The following is a 17260-nucleotide window of genomic DNA, read 5'->3' as shown; positions in this document are numbered from 1 at the left end:
GTCATTATAAATGTTTGTTAATGTTTTACCTGTATATGTCTGAATATGTGAAATATTTTATAATATTTCAGCCTGGGCAATATAGTAAGACCATGTCTCATTAAAATACGTGTGTGCGTGCGTGTGTGTATGAAAAATAAAAGACCTGGTCCCTATGCTCAGCAATGTCAGGCACTGGTTGTGTATAGTGTGTTCTGGAAATAACAGTATAAGTGACACGTGCTTAATTGTGTCAGTAGGAATTTAAAGGAGGAAGATAATTATGGCAAGAATACTTGGGAAGTTTTTTCAGGGCAAGTGGGAATTGAATTGGGCCTTGAAAAATGGAATTTTTTTTTTTTTTTTTTTTTTGAGACGGAGTCATGCTCTATTGCCCAGGCTGGAGTGCAGTGGCGTGATCTCAGCTCACTGCAATCTCCACCTCCCAGGGTTAGGCAATTCTCCTGCCTCAGCTTCCTGAGTAGCATTACACCCAGCTAATTTTTGTATTTTTTAGTAGAGACGGGGTTTCACCATAGTGGCCAGGCAGGTCTCAAACTCCCGACCTCAGGCAGTCTGCCTGCCTCAGCCTCCCAGTGTTGGGATTACAGGCATGAGCCACCGCGCCTGGCAAAATATTGAAAGTATTGGATAAGAAGCAGGTTTATGTGGTGGCTCACCTCTGTAATCCCAGCACTTTGGGAGACCTAAGTGGGCAGATCACTTGAGGTTAGGAGTTTGAGACCACCCTGGCCAACACGGCGAAACCCCATCTCTACTAAAAATTCAAAAATTATCTGGGCATGGTGGTGGGTGCCTGTAATCCAAGCTACTCTGGAGGCTGAGGCAGAAGAATTGCTTGAACCCAGGAGATGAAGGTGGCAGTGAGCCAAGATCACACCACTGCACTCCATCCTGGGCAACAGATCAGGACTCCTTCATGAATGAATGAATGAATGTATGAATGAATGAATGTATGTATGTTTCTAGACGTTTCAAAGGAAAGAATTTGCTAGATGCCAAGGTTAATGATGAGTTGGGCAGCTAAAGAGGGAAGAAAGTGAGTAAAGCTGCTCAGTGTTATAGGACTCCATGGAGGTGGTATGCTGGGAGCTCAAGAGGTGTCGTTCACATAGTCTCCAGGGTTGGCAAGCACTACTGTATATGGCGGCTCTCGCAGAGGAGTATTGGGAAAATAAGTAATTGGAAAGAATGAATTGTGGGCCAGAGAAGCTTGGGCTTCATCCTGTAAGAAGTGGGGAACTATAGCAGTTTCTTGAAAAGAAAAGGTAAATGATAGTGATGTGGCTAACCGTACCAGCTTTGGAGCTAGATAAAAATTTGTTTGATTTTTTAGCTATACTTCTTACTAATATGATTTGGGGAAAGTTACTTAAGTTTATTAAGCCTCAGTTTTCTCATTTGCAAAATGCGTATAATAATATTTTCCTTATAGAATTATGGTAAGTAGTATTTGAGAACAGTGTATGTAGTGCTTAGCACAAAGTAAGTGCTCAGTAAATGGTGTTTGATGACAAGTGTTTCCAAAATTTCAAACGGCAATGGTATACAGAATGAATTAAGGGAAAAGAGTGGCAACTGATTTTAAGTGGTTGTTTACCATAGTTGTGAAACCAACTAGTTGACATATTGGTGTGAACTGACAAAGGCATAAGCTACGGTTTTTGGAATAGAAAGCATAAGTTGGAACATAAACGCATATTTTATTATCTTATCTATAACACCATTGATTATAAGATATGCTGTTATTTGTGTACTATGAAGAAAGAAAAAACCTTGATGAATATTGACACAATGGTATCACTTAGAATTTTTATTTTCCTTTTTTTTTCTTCCTGAGATGGAGTCTTGCTCTGTCGCCAGGCTGGAGTGCAGTAACGCGATCTCGGCTCACTGCAGCCTCCACCTCCTGGGTTCACACGATTCTGCCTCAGCCTCCCGAGTAGCTGGGACTACAGGCACACGCCACCACACCCAGCTCTCTTTTTAGTAGAGACGGGGTTTTACCATGTTGGCCAGGATGGTCTCAATCTCTTGACCTCGTGATCCGCTCCCCTCAGCCTCCCAAAGTGCTAGGATTACAGGCATGAGCCACCATGCCCAACTGGAATTTTTATTTTCTACTTATTGAAAGAGCTCTTTCAAGGCTTACTTTGACATAGCATTTAATCATATATCATTTTTGTATATGTATAAAAAGGAAAATATAAGTGAAATAAAGTGTTTTTGAAATTTCTTCACATTCAGAGTCCAACCCTTTTGAATTACTTCTTGTTTCAGTCATCATTGTCTGTGTTTTTTCATGTAATATTGTTCTCTGTGCCATCATGAAAATGGGCAGTGCTCTGTTTCTTTAAAAAGTGCTCTGTTATTGTCTCCGATTTCCCCCCTGCAAGCTGCAACAGGTTTGATGCAGGTGCTTCTTTTTTTTTTGAGATGGAGTCTTGCTCTGTTGCCCAGGCTGGAGTGCAATAGCATGATCCCAGCTCACTGCAACCCCTGCCTCCCAGGTTCAAGCGATTCTCCTGCCTCAGCCTCCCAAGTAGTTGGGATTACAGGCCCCTAGTACCACACCCGGCTAATTTTTATATTCTTGGTAGAGACGGGGTTTTGCCATATTGGTCAGGCTGGTCTCGAACTTCTGATCTCTGCCCACCTTGGCCTCCCAAAGTGCTGGGATTACAGGTATGAGCCACCGAGCCTGGTGGTGCTTCTTGATCTTACCAGAAATTGTCATTGGGAAGGTTATCAGACAACAGCCAAGACTCACATTCTCTTCTCAAATGGTGCTAAATGATTTGCTGACTAAAGAGGCCAGGGATAGCAAACATGTTGACATGGCTGCCGGCAGTGACCGCTATGCCCTGTTATTGCCTTGTCCAAAGCAATTTTAAGATTTATCTTAACTTCAGAAGACAGATAAATATTAAAGGAAAATGCATCTCAGAATTGATAAATCAGATAGAATTTAAACACTAGGTCAGTAATTCTGAGAAAGTTACTTAACTTTAGTAAGCAAGCTTAGATAGAAATGCTCCAGTTATACCTGAAGTTGTTTTGTTGCAAATTACTCAGGGATGCCTTATCAGAACTAAAAAAGATATTTTAAAGGAATTATATAGCACTGATAAGCTGACTCATAAAAATTGTTTGAAATTGTTTGAAACTGGCTAATAAAGAAGTAATAACCTAATGATTCCACTTTTGAATGCCAGGTGTTTCTAAAAGCTTGATAAAATTTGTTTTTATTTTTAATTTTTAAATTTTTACTTATTTATTTTTGAGACTAGGTCTGGCTCTGTAACCCAGGCTGGACTACAGTGACATGATCTCGGCTAACTGCAACCTCCACCTCCTGGACTCAAGGCATCCTCCTACGTCAGCCTCCCGAGTAGCTGGGACCACAGGCACATGCCACCATGTCCAGCTAATTTTTGTATTTTTAGCAGAGACAGGGTCTCACTATGTTGCCTAGGCTGATCTCAAACTCCTGGGCTCAAGGCATCTGCCTGCCTCAGCCTCCCAAAGTGCTGGAATTACAGGCATGAGCCACCACACAGCCTGTTTTTCTAGTATGATCATTCTTCCTATTGGCTTATACCTAACATAAGGATTTAACCTTATAAACCTTAAAGTTCTAAGACCAGAACCTAGGTGTATTAGTCCGTTTTCACACTGCTATAAAGAACTACCTGTGACTGGATAATTTGTAAATAAAAAAGGTTTAATTGATTTATAGTTCTGCATGGCTAGGGAGATCTCAGGAAACTTAACAATCATGACAGAAGGGGAAGCAAGGCATGTCTTACATGGTGGCAGGAGAGAGAGAGAGAGACAGACACAGATACAGGGTAGGGGATGCCAGGGGAACTGACAAACACTTTTAAAACATCAGCTCTTGTGAGAACTCACTATCACAAGAACAGGATGGGAGAAACTGCCCCCATGATCCGGTCACCTCCCACCAGGTCCCTCCCTCAACATGTAGGGATTTCAATCTAGATGAAATTTGGGTGGGGACACAGAGCCAAACCATATCACCAGGCTCCTAAGATTTGTTTGTGTGTGTCTGTGAGTAGGCAGCCTAAACACTGTCTAGCATACAGAAACAGCAGAAAATATAATCCTGTAAAATTGCTGTGGCAACAACAGCTACTTATGTTGCAATAAATGTAATGGCAATAATTTTTTAAACTTTCCTTTTTATTAGAGACTGGGATAAAACTGAATCTCTGGAAAGATAATGAGTCTAGAAGTTTGTGCTATTTTTCTCTCATCCCCTTATTGACCTATTTGGAGGATTCTTCAACTGCAGAAGTTGTACTATGTAGCCAATAATATTTATTTTTTCAGATGCTTGGGGTAGAGCATGGGAATTTTTCTTTTTTCATCCACATAATGAGATATTTATTTATAAGGAAATGTGTAGAGTCCAGCCAACTCACAGATAACCCAGGTTTCAAACACTGTTGGAACTTCTAGACAAACCTCATTGTCTCTTTCCTTTTCTTTTCTAAAGTAATGCCTTGAGCCCAGAAAGCAAGTTAATTTCCTATCCCACTTGTCACATTTCCATAATTCCATGGCTTCTTTGTTATTCCCAGGGGTTTCCTCATCCCCCTTATGTATCCTCCTAAGTGAATGAACCCATTTTTCCCCCTCCAAGTTCCAGGCATTCAGATGAACCCATTATATTGGTGGTTGGAGGACCCAGCATCTGTCCACCCTTTCTGTTCATGATAGAAGAATGTGGGCATGTCTCGTGTATTACCATTAAGTTTTCTGTCTTTTGAGAGACATTTCACTGACAGTAATGGGAATGCAGACAACGAACAGCAATATCTGGTTCCAGCCTGGGCTAGAGATAAAGGCATCATGTGTTGGAGGTTCATTTCTGTCACCAGGGCCAACAGAAGGAAGATTTGACCTATGAGGCTCCCTCTGGCCCAGGTCTTACCAGTAGTGGCACTCAGCTACAAAATACACTTATCATTTTTTTTTCTCTGATTCTTTTCAATCCAGTCTCTTGTATGCTTGAATCTCCTGTCTATTTGGTAGTCTGGCTTTGCAGGAACATAGCAGCAGTTTTGAATGAATAGATTACTTGCAGTTTTAGAATTGTAAGTCCTTGAAGATCTTGAAAATGATTTTGGTAATGAGCTGCCACAGCTGGCTGTGCATCCTATGGCCGGGAAATGCAGAACCGTGAATACCATGCCTGATAGACCCGGAACAGGCAATGGCACCTTCATTGAGAAAACGTGATTTTAACTGAGAAGCAGTATTTCTGGAAACATTTTCCACTGGCTCTTCTATTGTTGTTACCTGTAATTTCATCATCTTTTCATTTAATTCCGTTCAGCGTGATGTCTTTGGGACCAGTGGGTATTTGTATTTGCTTATAGAAGTGTCTGTTCTTAGGGCTATGCAATGGCTCGGAAGGCCAGCCCCACCCACTCTCTTGTTGCTTGGCACCAATCCTCCCTGGTTGTTGCGCATCTTGTTTACCTCTGCCCTTAATTCCCTGCAGGTGCGTAAGTACAAGAGCATGATCCTGGAAGACCTGGAGTCTGCTCTGGCAGAACACGCCCCTGCGCCACAGGAGGTTAACTCAGAACTGCCGCCTCTCACCATCGACGGAATTCCAGTCTCTGTGGACAAAATGACCCAGGTAAGAGGCGGGAGATGAGGAGGAAACACAAAGACAAGTGGCACAGGTGTGGGCGGGCCTCTGATCACTTTTCTAGTTTTGTCTGATGTGACCAGGGGATGAGATGCAGATTGGAGTCTGCTGAAACAGTAGCAGCCTTGGAAAAGACACCTCAGTGCCAGCAGAGTGCTCCCAACCAAGAGCATGGCTGTGGTCTCCTCTTTCTTCTGGCAGCTTTTGTTTTCGCCCTTTCACTTGGGCCTTTGGGTTGGATTTTAAAAAAAAACAACTTTTAGCTTGGGGTTGGTCTGAGAAGAACATTAGGAGTTTGATGAATCACAGTCAAAGTGGGCAAGTAAACTTTTAGCCTTTCAGGCTGCTCTGCTCCTATTTCAATGTCAATTCTGCATACTACCATGTTATCACTAAGTACAGCTCCCTTCCCCAGGAAATAAGAATGTGAAACTCAGAATAACAGTCTTTGAGTCATTGATTTCCTCTTCCTTTTAAAAATTTTTATTTAAATTTTAAAAATTTTATGATTTCTAAAGATGGAGTCTCACTGTGTTGCCCATGCTGTCTCAAAACTACTAAGCTCAAGCAATCCTCCTGCCTCGGCCTCCCAAGGTGCTGGGATTATAGGCGTGAGCCGCTGTGCCAGCCTGATTTCCTCTTTCTTTAAGAAGGGAAGTCAAAATGGCTGGGTGTAGTGGCTCACACCTGTAATCCCAGCACTTTGGGAGGCCAAGGCAGGTGGATCACCCGAGGTCAGGAGTTCAAGACCAATCTGGCCAACGTGGTGAAACGTCTCTGCTAAAAATTAAAAAATTAGCCTGACGTTGTGGCAGACACTTGTAATCCCAGCTACTTGGGAGGCTGAGGCAGGAGAATTGCTTGAACCTGGGAGGCAGAGGTTGCAGTGAGCTGAGATCATGCTATTGCACTCTAGCCTGGCAACAAGAATGAAACTCCATCTCAAAAAAAAAAAAAAAATAGGAAGTGAAAATGCACTTAGCCTGATAAATCAGCATACCTCAGAAATTTTTATGAGATTATCTTTTTAATATATTTTTAGCTTAGCTTAATCAAAATCAAACACCTTTTAACATATTTTCTCATCCTATTTCTTTTTTTGTTTTTTGTTTTTGACACGGGGTCTCGCTCTGTGGCCCAGGCTGCCTCTACCTCCCAGGTTCAAGCAATTCTTGTGCCTCCAAGTAGCCGGGATTACAGGTGCAGGCCACCAACCTGGGTAATTTTTGTATTTTTAGTAGAGATGGAGTTTCACCATGTTGGCCAGGGTGGTCTCAAAACTCCTGACCTCATGTGATCCACCCACCTTGGCCCCCTAAAGTGCTAGGATTACCAGCCACCATGCCTGGCCCACCCGATTTCTTTATTAATGTTCTTCTGTCTTGCTAAATCCACTTGTTAGGTTTTTTTCCTTACCTTATTCAGTCTTCAGCAGCATTTGACACAGTTGATTACTTCTTAAAGCATTTTCTTCTCTGTGTCTCTTCACCTCACCCTCTTCTGAAGATCCTTAGTCCTCACTGGGTGATCTCATCCCTCACTGGGTGCTCCCCTCATCCCTTCTGCTGGCCTCTCTGCCTCTTCTCACCTGATCATCGATAGGCTATTTACACCCAGCTTACTCTCACTGTTAGATACAGCTCACACCTGTGATCAAGGGTACACCACACACCTCAAACAGAACCTTTGGTTGTTCCTGCTCTCCACTTCACATCCCTTCCTCTCCAAGTGTTCCCCATATCAGTTAATGGGACTACTATCCATCTGGTTGCTCAGGGCCCAGCATTAAGTAATCCTGATTTCCCTGTTTTGCCCTCTCCCTCCACATCTAATTCAGCAGCAGGCCATGTCAGCTCACCTCTGAAATGTACCCTGACTCTTGCCATTCTTCTCAGTTCCCATCAGCACCCAAGCCCAAGCCCCTTTAGCATCTCTCATATAGTCTGTCTCACTAGCCATTGGTCTCCCTATTGCCACTGTGGTCTGCTATAGTCCGTTCTCCACGTTGCCATCATAGTAGTTTTTTTAAAAATTTAAATCATGCTGGGCATTGTAGCTCACATCTATAATCAAGAAGGAGGAGCCCTTGAGTCCAGGAGTTCAAGATCAGCCAGGGCAGCAGGGTGATTTTTGTCTCTACAAAAAATACGAAAATAAACCAGGCATGGTGGCACATGCCTGTAGTCCCAAATACTTGGAAGGCTGAGGTGGTAGGATTGCTTGAGTCTGGGAGGTTGAGGTTGCAGTGAGCCGAGATTGTGCCACTGCACTCCAGCCTAGGAGGCAGAGCGAGATCCTGTCTCAAATAAATGAGTGAATGAAATAGATGAATAAATTTATTTATTTATATAATTCAAGCCATATCACTTCCTAGTTTAAACTCTTTAATAGTTTTCAGCTATTTCTAGAAACAAATTTAGACTCTGCTGTGGCCTTGAAGGTCCTATGGTAATCTGGCCTCTTCCTGCCTCATCTCGTTCTTGCCCTCAGTCACTGGACTCCAGCCACTCTAGCCCTCTTTTCCTCAAATATCCTGCATCCATTCTTTGGCTTTTGCTATTCCCATTGCCTGAATATTGTTCTCCCAGATGACTGCATGATGGACTCTCTCTTATTCAAAGTCCAGCTCAAATATCACCTCCTGAGACAAGCCTTTCTTGATTATCCCACCTAAATGAAGCTTTCTTCTCCCCACCAAGCCGCTAATACATCCTCTGTCTTCTTGTCTGTGTAACACTTGTTACTACCTGGAATTATCTCATTTATTAACTTTTATACTTATTTGTGTTCTGTCTCCCCTGCTAGAATTTGAGGAATTTAGTTTCTATCCTTTACTTCTGTTCATTATAGCCGCTCAGCCTCTGAAATAGCATGTCATGTAAATAATAGTATCTGCTCAGTAAATGACCGCAGGGTTAGAGCAAAAATGAGTTAAGTGTAGTGGTGGGGAAGAGGATTGCAAGTCCCCTGGGCAGGTTTTTACTCAGTGTGGACACTGATGCTGCTGCACAGGGATGGCACTTTTCTTTTTTATTCCATCTGGACCAGCAACTTGGTCTGAAGTAATGCTGCATTTTATAAATATAAAGCTAAATAGTGATCTTTTGCTTGTTGAATTCATAGCCCTTTCTTTGGACACCAGAAGGATCTCTAAACCATTGTTCAGAGAGGAAAGCATTGTCTAAACCAAGCTTGTCCAACCCACATCCTGCAGGACGCATGTGGCCCAGGATGGCTTTGAATGTGGCCCAACATAAATTCGTAACTTTCTTAAAACATTTTGAGATTTTTTTGGTGATTTTTTTTCTTTAGCTCATTGGCCATCATTAATGTTCGAGTATTTTGTGTGGTCCAGGAATAATTTTTCCTCCAACATGGCCCCGGGAAGCCAAAAGATTGGGCACCCCCTGATCTAAACTTTTCGTTACTGTCTTTTTTACAGTTTCTATTATTCTGTTTCTGGAGGCATTCTGACTAGTTCAAGTAAAGAAAACATAAAGGGAATTATTTTTTTTTCTGGTTGATGTAAAGAATCTATTCTATCTCAGATGTAAAGTACATCTAAAGCTGCCTAAGCCTTTGGTTTCGAATACTGTGTTAGGTAAACTCCTGTGATGGGTAATTTTTTATCTTTTGTCACGTTTGGTATGTTAGGGTAAAGCAGTCTGAGGTTTTGATTATATTGAATCATTGTGGATACTGGTTTTTATGAAAATTGGCCACTGGCCACAGAAGTCAGAGCAAACAGTTTAGTTGTCATTTTGGAGCTAAGACAGTTGAAAAGTGTTGTTTTCCATTTTTTTCAAAACTGTACTCAGTCGAGCTTGGTGTGGTGGTGGGAGCTGGTTCTCAGTTGTCAAATACATAGATGCTTTATTGGAGCATTTCCTGTATCATTCGCTCCCTCCTTCCCCTTCTTACCAAAGATGATGACTAAAAAGTCAAACATAACAAATACAACGAAACAAACAGATGAGAAGGAAGAGTGAGCAGGGTGATGAAAAACCCAGCTCCCAGTTGAAGGGGAATTTCCACGTATTTGGATCCTGGCATTTTCCCCCCCTCACCGTTTTATTATTGTTTGTTTTGTTTTCCTCAAATACTTTTTTCTTAACTTGAGCTAAATAGCTTCCTTTTATAGTTGATCCTAAAGCCTTTCACTATTAAGGGGAGTAAAAGGAGGGTTTTTTTTCACACCCAAACCTAGATAGGTAAGGGTATATAGGACTACAAGCAGTTTAATACAGTTGGTGGGAATGCAAATTGGCACCCTTTCTCTAGAGCGCAGGTTGGCAATGCATATCAAAGTCTAAAACGTGTATATCATGCCCTCCAATTAAACACATATGTAAATTGTTTATTACAGCATGTTTACAATAGGAAAATTGGGTAACAGTGTGATCGGTTAAGTTACAATAGTGTTTAGGATTTATATAAGAAGAAGAGCAGCATAGCCCAAAAGAGATGATTCAGTGAACTATTAGACACTAAAAATGATGATTTGCTCTTTATTACAGTAGAATAATATTTGTGGTATATTAAGTTTAAAAAAACTGATTGTAAAGTAGTATTTCTTTTTTCTTTTCTTTTTCTTCAGGCAGAGTCTCACTCTGTTGCCCAGGCTAGAGTGCAGTGGGATAAACTCAGCTCACTGCAACCTCCGCCTCCTGGGTTCAAGCGATTCTCCTACCTCAGTCTCCTGAGTAGTTGGGATTACAGGTGCCCACCCCCATACCCAGCTAATTTTTTTGTATTTTAATAGACACAGAGTTTCACTATTTTGGCCAGGCTGGTCTCAAACTCCTGACCTCAAGTGATCTGCCTGCCTCAGCCTCCCAAAGTGCTAGGATTGCAGGTGTGAGCCATTGTGCCCGGCGTAGCATTTCTTATATACCGTAATTTTAGGGGGTTAGGGCTTTATTTTTCTGTTTCTTTTGGGAGATTTTAAGAAAAATTCTGGGAACACAGAATTGAGCTGATTTATCTCATTTTCTAAAACATTAATAAAAAATATGCCCGCCTCTGTGTATATACAACTTGGAGGGATGTACATAACATTAACATATTAACACTAATTATGCATGGTGGCATTATAGGTGATTTTGATTGTCTATCTAAATCAGCATGAATTGCTTTTATAATCATAGAAATACAAAAAAACTTTTCATATTTTATATTAAACTTGAATTTTTTAAAGTGCAAGTTTGATAATGTTTCTGCTTTGTCTTGCCCAAAGATTTTTTTTTTGAGACAAAGTCTCACTCTGTCACCAGGCTGGAATGCAGTGGCGTAATCTCGGCTCACTATAACCTCCGCCTCCTGAGTTCAAGTGATTCTCCTGCCTCAGCCTACCAAGTAGCTGGGACTACAGGCTCGTGCCACCACGCCCAGCTAATTTTTGTATTTTTAGTAGAGACAGGGTTTCACCATGTTGGCCAGGATGGTTTTGATCTCTTGACCTTGTGATCCACCCGCGTTGGCCTCCCAAAGTACTGGGATTACAGGCATGCACCACCTCACCCGGCCCCAAAGATTACTTCTATTTATGTTAGCATGAAGATGTTAACAACTCTCTTTTTCCCCCCTTATTTTTCTCAAATAGATAACTGCGTGTTGGAAGGCACACTGCTAAGTTCTTTACAGGGGCATCTCATTTAATCCACCCTTTGTGTGTGTGTGTGTGTGTGTGTGTGTGTGTGTGTGTGTGTCTTAAAAATTCTTATTTTATATTCAAGAAAGCGGAGCTCAGATATGATTTGTAGCCATAAAGAACAAATATATTTTACTGGACATTAATTCTAGATTTCAGAACATGTGGGTAATTTATGACTTCCTTGAAGTGATGAAATTCCAGAACTATCAAACTGGACTGTAATATGAATAGACTTGGGTTAACCAGACAGCTCTATTAATCATCTTATCTTCACTTATTCTATAGAGATGACTTGATATTGATGACCCTAACTTACAACTCTATATAGGATCCTAAGATACATTCTGAATCATCTAAAGAGAGTAAACTATATTCAATATTGTTTTAATATTATGTGTTCCATTATGTTATGTCCTTACAAATGAGAAAGTCAGCATGATTTATTGGAAAGAATACTAAGTCAAAAGATCTACTGTCTAGTCCAATTCTACTACATATAACTGTGGTTTTCACTTTCATCTTCTGATGAAATACATGCCCTCCTGCCTTAAGGAGTCAAAGGAAGAAAAATAAAGTTTGGTGTAGGAAAGTGTTTTGAAAACTAAGGCATCACACCAAGGTATTATTACTGATATTAATGGAAATTATATGGATTGCCTATATTCACTTTTGAATAAACTGAACATACCATCTCTCAGCCATGCTTTATTAAAGTTCATGAACCAAGAGTTTTAATTTTTCTCAACAATTAAATGGGACAATACAGGTAGCATTTTTCTTTTCTTTTCCCTGGTGTCTAAGGAAATAAAATATGTTTCAGATTGAAAATCGAGGCATAAATAGAAAATTTATGAAGCAAGCTAGTGACAAATAGAATTTAGGGTTGCTTTCATATTGCCAGTGCTTTTTAAAAAATCTTTTTGTGTAAAACTGTATTGTGTTCATTATTCAGACTGAATCTCTCAGCTAGTCTACACTAAACATTTACCTTTTTTTCGGAGACAGTCTCGCTCTGTCGCCCAGGCTGGAGCAAAATGGTGTGATCTTGGCTCACTGCAACCTCTGCCTCCTGGGTTCAAACAATTCTCATGCCTCAGCCTCCCCAGTAACTGGGATTACAGGCATGCACCACCACGCTAGGTTAATTTTTTGTATTTTTAGTAGAGATGGGATTTCACCATGTTGCCCAGGCTAGTCTCTAACTCCTGAGCTAGGCAATCCGCCACCTCGGCCCTCCAGAGTTTTAGGATTACAGGCATGAGCCACTGCGCCTGGTCAACATTTACTTTTTAGAATAATTTATTTACTTGCCCCCAAAACTCTCAAAAGTGTCTCCTATACGGATAGAAATTGCACATAACAATTTATGAAGGTCTGTGAGAACTAAATGCTCTGTTCTTTTAGGAAGCAGCTCTTTCAGTTTTTGGCTTTTGTCTTTTTTGTTTTGTTGAAAGTATGATTCTTTATTAGTAAACAGGATGTTTTTCCTGAAAAATTTGTTTTTGCTATCATAACTATATTAAGTTTTTCAGTATCTTCCTTTGGTGCCGTGACTTGGATTATAGTTCCTATTTTTTTGGCGGGGGATATGCGCATGTGTGTTAGAAAACTACGTAACTTTGGTATTTTTAGTGATTACAATGAAAACTTGGATTTCTAGGCACCTTTAAGAATAGTGGCTGGAACTTATTCCATATCTGTTTTAGAATTGGAGGAAGTGGAGATACAGCTTAGCAAAAGAGATCCTTAGTTTGGGATAGGCTCTGCAACCCCAGAATTCATTCACAATGAATGCCGTGAACTCCTTTTTCAGATTTTGAAAGTCAGGTTAGCAAATTTGTTTTAGGATACTACAGACCAGGACCTAGTGGATGGGCTGAGTCAGTGTCTCTGAAACTTGGGAGTGCAGCAGTCACCTGAGAAGTGGAGTTCAAACGCAGATTGGGAATCAGTAGGTCTGGAGTGGGCCTGAGGTTCTGCCTTGCTAGTGAGCTCCCAGGTAATGTCAGTGCTGCTGTTTTTCAGACTGTGCTTTGAGTTCAAGGAGTTACATCGCTTCTTGAAGAGTCTTTAAGCAATAATTATGATTTTACTAGTAGAAAATCAGTTCTGCTTTTTATCAGACTTGAGTCCTATAGGCTGCTCTTGTTCTTAGGAGGTGGTAAATCTTTTTGGAATCTGTATTAGAAGACATCCAGGCAAAGATTACAATTATAGAAGAAGCATCGTTGGAAAGACCTCTGCAGTATTGCTGATTAAAATCCACTCTTTTTTCCCTTCTCCTTTCCTTCTCCATCCCTGAACTTACTGCCTTCTTCTTTCCGTTACTGGGGCAATCTTTGTCACTTTAATATTCCCATGGCATGGTGATGCAACAGGATGGTAATTTTCAGCAGTTTCAGGTAAACCTTCTGAAACGTTCAGCACAGTGTTTGCTTCATTAGGAAGGAGTTATTCACAAGGCTTTTGAGATGTTTTATAGAAAGCAGTCATTCATCAGCTTAGGTTTTTGAGAGTTTTGTTCTGTTTTGAAAAAGCATAGGTATTACCTCTTCTACCCAAAGAGTAGAAAACATTCTGCTAAGTGAAATAAGCCTGACACAGAAGGAAAATATTGGGTGATTCTACTTGTATGAAGTATCTAGAATGGGCAAAATGATAAAGATAAAAAATAGAAGTGGCCAGGCACGATGGCTCACGCCTGTAATCCCAACTCTAGAAGGCCAAGGCAAGCGAATTACTTGAGGTTAGGGTTTCAAGACCAGCCTGATTTGTTTGGGATGATAATTTAAAAGTTCTAGAAGTAATGATGATGGAGCTGGCTGTGGTAGCTCACGCTTATAATCCCAGCACCTTGGGAGGCGAGGCAAGCGAATTACCTGAAGTCAGGAGTTTGAGGCTAGCCTGGCCAACATGGTGAAACCCTGTCTCTACAAATAATACAAAAAAAATTAGCTGGACATGGTGGCGCACGCCTGTAATCTCAGCTATTCAGAATGCTGAGGCGGGAGAATCAGTGGAACCCAGAAAGCGGAGGTTGCAGTGAGCCGAGATTGCACCATTGTATTCCAGCCTGGGGAACAAAAGCAAAACTCCACCTCAAAAAAAAAGAAAAAAAGAAATGATGATGATTATACAACATTGTGAACGTATTTAGTGCCACTAAATTGTATGTGTTAAAATTATAAATGTTATATGTATTTTATCATTATCATTATTATTTTGAGACGGAGTTTCGCTCTTGTTACCCAGGCTGGAGTGCAATAGTGCAATCTTGGCTCACCACAACCTCCGCCTCCTGGGTTCAGGCAATTCTCCTGCCTCAGCCTCCTGAGTAGCTGGGATTACAGGCACACGCCACCATGCCCAGCTAATTTTTTGTATTTTTAGTAGAGATGGGGTTTCACCATCTTGACCAGGATGGTCTTGATCTGTTGACCTCGTGATCCACCCGCCTCGGTCTCCCAAAGTGCTGGGATTACAGGCTTGAGCCACTGCGCCCGGCCCACCATTATTTTTAAAAAAATTTTTTTGAAAAGAAGGGTAGATAAAAAATTCTTTATTTTGGTGGTTCTCAAAAATGGCTGCATATAGAATCACCTAGGGAACTTAAAATCCTAGTGCCCAGGCCACGCTCCAGACCAATTAAGTCAGAGTCTTCAGGGATGGGATCTAGGCATCTGCGGTGTTTAAACTCTCCAGGTGATTCCAATATGCAGCCAACTTTGAGAACCACTATAGTGAATCACAATTCCAAACCGCTTCTCCATACTGTCATGTCAGAATTTACTGGCAAAGCAGGCTCTTCTTACTGTCTGAAATTATCAAAAAATGTTTTTGTGTATGATGCCATGCCATGATTAGTAGGCATGAGATTAAGAGAATATATAAGGGCCAGGTGTGGTGGCTCATGCCTGTAATCCCAGCAGTTTGGGAGGTTGAGGCAGGAGGATGGCTTGAGGCCAGAAGTTTTGAGACCAACCTGGGCAACACAGCAAGACCTCATTTCTACTAAAAATTTTGAAAATAGCCAGGCATTGTGGTGCATCCATAGTCTTGCCTACTTAGGAGGCTGAGGTGGGAAGATCACTTGACCCCAGGAGTTCAAGGCTGCAGTGAGCTATGATCGTGCCACTGCACTTCAGCCTGAGCAGTGGAGCAAGGCCCTGTCTCAAAAAAGAAAGGAAAAAGAGAATATATACATAACAAATAAAAACATTGGATGTGTTCTTAAATAGAACATAGCATATTTTGAGTAAAGAATAAAGATATATTCAGAAATACTAAAGAGAAGGAAATAGCCATATAAATTACTTGTATAGGATACAACTTGACTAAGGAAATATTTGCAGTTTACATTACAGAATTAATATCCAGAACATATTAATATTTTCTTCATATTCATAGGAAAAAGATAAACAGAAAAATAAGCAAATATTCTAAGCAGTTCACAGAAAGGAAAAATAACCAGTAAACATATAAAAAAGATTCTCAACTCACTAGTAATGGAAATTAAAATAAGAAACCATTCCCCCATGTCAGATGAGCCAAAATAAGAAAATTTGTTAATAAGGCTAGGCGAAGTGGCTCATGCCTGTATCCCAGCACTTTGGGAGGCTGAGGTGAGTGGATCACCTGAGGCCAGGAGTTCAAGACCAGCCTGGGCAACATGGTGAAACCCCATCTCTACTAAAAATACAAAACAGCCGGGCGTGGTGGTGCATGCCTGTAAGTCCCATCTACTCAGGAGGTTGAGGCAGGAGAATTGCTTGAACCCAGGATGTGGAGGTTGCAGTGAGCCAAGATCACACCACTGTACTCCAGTCCAGCCTGGGAGTAAGATGGAGTAAGACTGCTTCAAAAAACAAAGAAAGAAAGAAAGAAATTAAAGGAAAAAACGAGGAAACTTGATAACAAAATGTGGAAGAGGATGTGAAAATGGGTATTGTCTAGTACTCTAAGCGACAGTGGGATTGGCACAGTCTTTCTGGAGGAGAGTTTGGTAGTGTGTTAAAATGCTACATCCCTTTAACCAGCAATTCCAGTTCTCTGAATTTCTTTATAGAAATTCAGAAAAGTAAAATTGCTGGTTAAAGCATATATGGATTTAATACTTTCTGCTGAATTTCTCTGCACTAAGAAGCATGTACAAGCACTGTTTGTACAGCAAGAAGAACTGCAAGCAATCTAAATGTTTATCAGTAGGGGAATGGCTAAATAAAATGGAAATTCTATACTAGGCAACTGTTTAAAAAAATTAGATTATTCTGGTTGTACTACCGTGAGAAGATCTCTATGACAAAATGTTGAGTGTAAAAAACAAGTTATAAAATAGTGTACAGTATGGTACCATTTGTGTTTAATCACATTAAACTGCCTTTCTAGCATGTATTTATGTAAATGTATAGAATCTGGCCTAGAAGGAAGCTCATGCCTCTGGACAGAAGATTGAATTGAGGGAGAATAGATGGCAAAGAGGACTTTGACTTCATCTGTATTATTTACATTTTTGTAGAGAAGAGTACAACAAGCATAAGGTAACAGAAACTAACCAATCTGAGTCTTCTTCAAAGAGAAGGTAGGATGTTAAGAGCATTTTGATTAATGAGAGGGAGACAGTTTGATAGGTTTAGGGTTCAAGATACAGAAGCAGAAGTCTTGGCTTGAGAGAGGAGTCTAAATGAGTGGCCATTGGCTGGCCTTCAAATTCACTACTTCTGAAGTTACAGTGATCTTTTCTCCAAACTTGCTCTTCTTGTGTTTTCTATGGGAATGTGTTTTGAGGGAAAATGAGATTAAGAGAAGCCAGTGTTTCTGCTTGGCACCACTAGGGAATGGGTGTTTCTGATAATAGCCCCATAGTGGCCGATCTCTCTGAACAGAGATCAGTAGTACAAATACTTTCAAATATTGGGCAAAGGATC

At 40.8% G+C, this 17260-nt stretch overlaps 1 protein-coding gene across 21 annotated transcripts in view; it reads left to right on the top strand.

The window, feature by feature from the left end:
• The window catches only part of NRF1 (nuclear respiratory factor 1), a 142259-nt gene that overhangs the window by 66838 nt on the left and 58161 nt on the right, over positions 1-17260 (top strand). For all 21 annotated transcript variants that reach the window (XM_054237714.2, XM_078343781.1, XM_078343780.1 and 18 more), the window contains one exon: positions 5531-5671. In XM_054237714.2, coding sequence (XP_054093689.1) covers positions 5531-5671 — 141 coding nt within the window. The remainder of the gene's footprint in view (positions 1-5530; positions 5672-17260) is intronic.

This window comes from Callithrix jacchus, chromosome 11 (assembly GCF_049354715.1).
Source record: "Callithrix jacchus isolate 240 chromosome 11, calJac240_pri, whole genome shotgun sequence".
In the NCBI taxonomy this organism is placed as follows: domain Eukaryota; kingdom Metazoa; phylum Chordata; class Mammalia; order Primates; family Cebidae; genus Callithrix; species Callithrix jacchus.
This window is presented reverse-complemented; position numbering and strand designations above follow the sequence as displayed.